The sequence below is a fragment of the Penaeus vannamei genome, chromosome 3 (assembly GCF_042767895.1).
Source record: "Penaeus vannamei isolate JL-2024 chromosome 3, ASM4276789v1, whole genome shotgun sequence".
Taxonomy (NCBI): Eukaryota; Metazoa; Arthropoda; class Malacostraca; order Decapoda; family Penaeidae; genus Penaeus; species Penaeus vannamei.
The window spans coordinates 28,114,183-28,116,682 of NC_091551.1; the positions used below are offsets into that span (position 1 = coordinate 28,114,183).

General features: G+C 40.1%; 2 protein-coding genes across 2 annotated transcripts in view; one reads left to right on the top strand and one right to left on the bottom strand.

Moving 5' to 3' along the window:
- Positions 1-1,159, top strand: part of LOC113818814 (uncharacterized) — a 5,253-nt gene extending 4,094 nt beyond the window's left edge. The window contains exon 6 of the mRNA XM_070138741.1: positions 327-1,159. Coding sequence (XP_069994842.1) covers positions 327-370 — 44 coding nt within the window. The 3' untranslated portion in view covers positions 371-1,159. The remainder of the gene's footprint in view (positions 1-326) is intronic.
- Positions 1,160-2,164: 1,005 nt separating this feature from the next.
- LOC113818818 (uncharacterized) overlaps positions 2,165-2,500 on the bottom strand; it is a 1,366-nt gene continuing 1,030 nt past the window's right edge. The window contains exon 3 of the mRNA XM_027371008.2: positions 2,165-2,500. This exon is cut by the window's right edge and continues 23 nt beyond it. Within this exon, the coding sequence (XP_027226809.1) occupies positions 2,421-2,500 (80 nt within the window). The 3' untranslated portion in view covers positions 2,165-2,420.

A 2,500-nucleotide genomic window follows, 5' to 3' on the forward strand; every position in this document is an offset into this window, starting at 1 on the left:
GGAATCCAACGATACCAAAATCATCGATATCGGAGAGGCGAAGGTAATATAGAGAATTACCATATATATATATATATATATATATATATATATATATATATATATTATATATATATATATGTGTGTGTGTGTGTGTGTGTGTGTGTGTGTGTGTGCTTGTGTATGTGTGTATGTGTTTGTGTGCATGTGTGTGCATCTATGCATGTACACATATACCTAGGTTAATTAATTTATTTCATTGATTGATTTAATTCTGACCCGATGTGTTCAGCACGTATCCACATCTATTCGCTGTGCATAATGCGGCCAACGCTCTTCCTCCCCAGACGACGAGCTCCTGGACCCGCTGTTCGCCCACGAGGAACTGTGACTGGGACGTCAGCTGCTCGCCGAGTCTGACAGCATCTGGTTGACGGCGGAATGCTGTTGGATTATGCTATATTGAGTGCGTGGACTCTGTCTTTTCTTTCTTCCTCTTATCCTCCTTGTTTTCCTCTTTTTTTGTTACTTCTGTTTGTTCTTCTCCACCTTCCTCCTCCTCCTCCTCCTTCTCTTCTTCTACTTCCCCCTCCTTTTCTTCTTCTTCTGCTTCCCCCTCCTTTTCTTTTTCTTCTACACCCTCCTCCTACTCTTCTTCCTTTCCACATCTTCTTTTGCTTCTTCCTTCTCCTCTTCTTCTACATTCTCCACCTCCTCCTCCTATTTTTCCTTTTTTTCTTCATGGTTTCCATCTCATCCCACCTACATTTTCCTCCGATACTTCAGCCCGCAGTGCGTCCTCCCTCATCCACACCATAAATCCTCTTTCTTGACTTATCCTACACCAGGCAACTCTATCCTCTATCCTTCTCCCGGCGCGCCCCTCATCCCTCGTCTACACTTGCCCTTACCCTTTCGCCCCTCACTCTGTGTCTCCAGGAGCCGAGTATAAGTGTAGCAAAGCCAAGACCTATTGCTTTCGCCGAGACTGTCTACACGTATGATATTGGTACCGGGGTCTTGCAGCGCCCCGTGGGAAGGTCCTACGCGTTACCAGCCCGAGAGTTTGATGATATGACTGGTATTTATTGTGGATTTGATATCTACTCTATTGTGCCTGTAGTATGTTAGGTGTGAAGCCGAAATGACTAGTATGAATTATTCTTCAATTAAAGTTTAGAAAATAGTAGTAGTTTTAATTGTCATTATATGGGGACTGAAGCGTAAGTATGTTAACAGTGATTTTTAGCAAACGCACCGAACACAGTTATCACAAGCAATCTGAAGGCTGTCAGATAGCAATTTAAGATTCTTATGTCTTCGTTCCGCTTTTTTACATTTTGCACTTGCTTGCGTAGTGAAAATTAATCACATAAATAATACATACCAGTAGAGAGAAGAGAATTTGAGGGAGAAGAAAAGAAATGAAAATGAAACAAAATACCGACACCAGCGATATTAAACTGAGCGAAAGATAATGAAAACACAAAGCTACGGCTAGATGTAAGGATGCCATCACTGACCATTGACTCCCTGCCCAAGAGCCAAAAATTCACTTCTCACTTACATAGCCATAAACATGCCTTTGTCAGAACCAAAATCCGACCAATTTCCTTGATCTTCTGCTTATACAGAATATTTCAGAGAATACGTGGGTTTGAAAAGACCAGAGCATCGAATATACATATACTAGAGTGCTGGAACAATAGGGGCATTCAGTGTCTGTTTGCATACGGCGCAACTACTAAGTACATATTATAAAAGCGGTGAATTACAGCATTTTAACGTGACATCTTATGACCGCTTCATGAGATAAAGAAATACAATGCTGTTACTTTTTTATTTGATTTATTAGAGGATATACTTCTGTTGCCATTTAGATTACATTTCAAGATATCATTTACGGCTTAAACTAAAGAAAATGACCGCTTTGTGGTAAACGAATTCTGTAATTGTCTTTTTTTGCTACTGATATATTTATATTCAAATTTTGATGATGATTCTTTGTATCTTTGGCAGACAAGCTTCGACTGATGAATACATAGCAGGAAAAAATATTTCACTTTAGAAAATACAATATGGTCCAGCCAGAAAATTTAAAAGGTGACATGAAATCCGTAAGAAATGGTGCACCTTGACTCCGGGCTCTTAGATATTTCTTTGTTTGGGTAAATAAATGGTAATATAGTGTCTAATGTACAGTAACTTTATTTGAAATATCATTTGGCCATACACAGTTTAACTTTTTTTGGCAATGAAAATGTATCAGAGTAGATCCACACAAACCTTCATTTAGTTTGGCCTCTCAACAGCCTACCTTACAATCACATTTACTCTCAACACATTCAAATCCATAGCCAACGAATATATATTCATAAATCACTTTTCCACCATTCCCCCCATCCGCCCGAGGGAATCTGCAGGCCACGACCGCCTTCCGTTCAAAGCTCGCGAATCAACTCTGCTTCGAACATGTATTCATTCAGGTTGAGGGAGAGTTCGATCACACACGCGGGGAAGA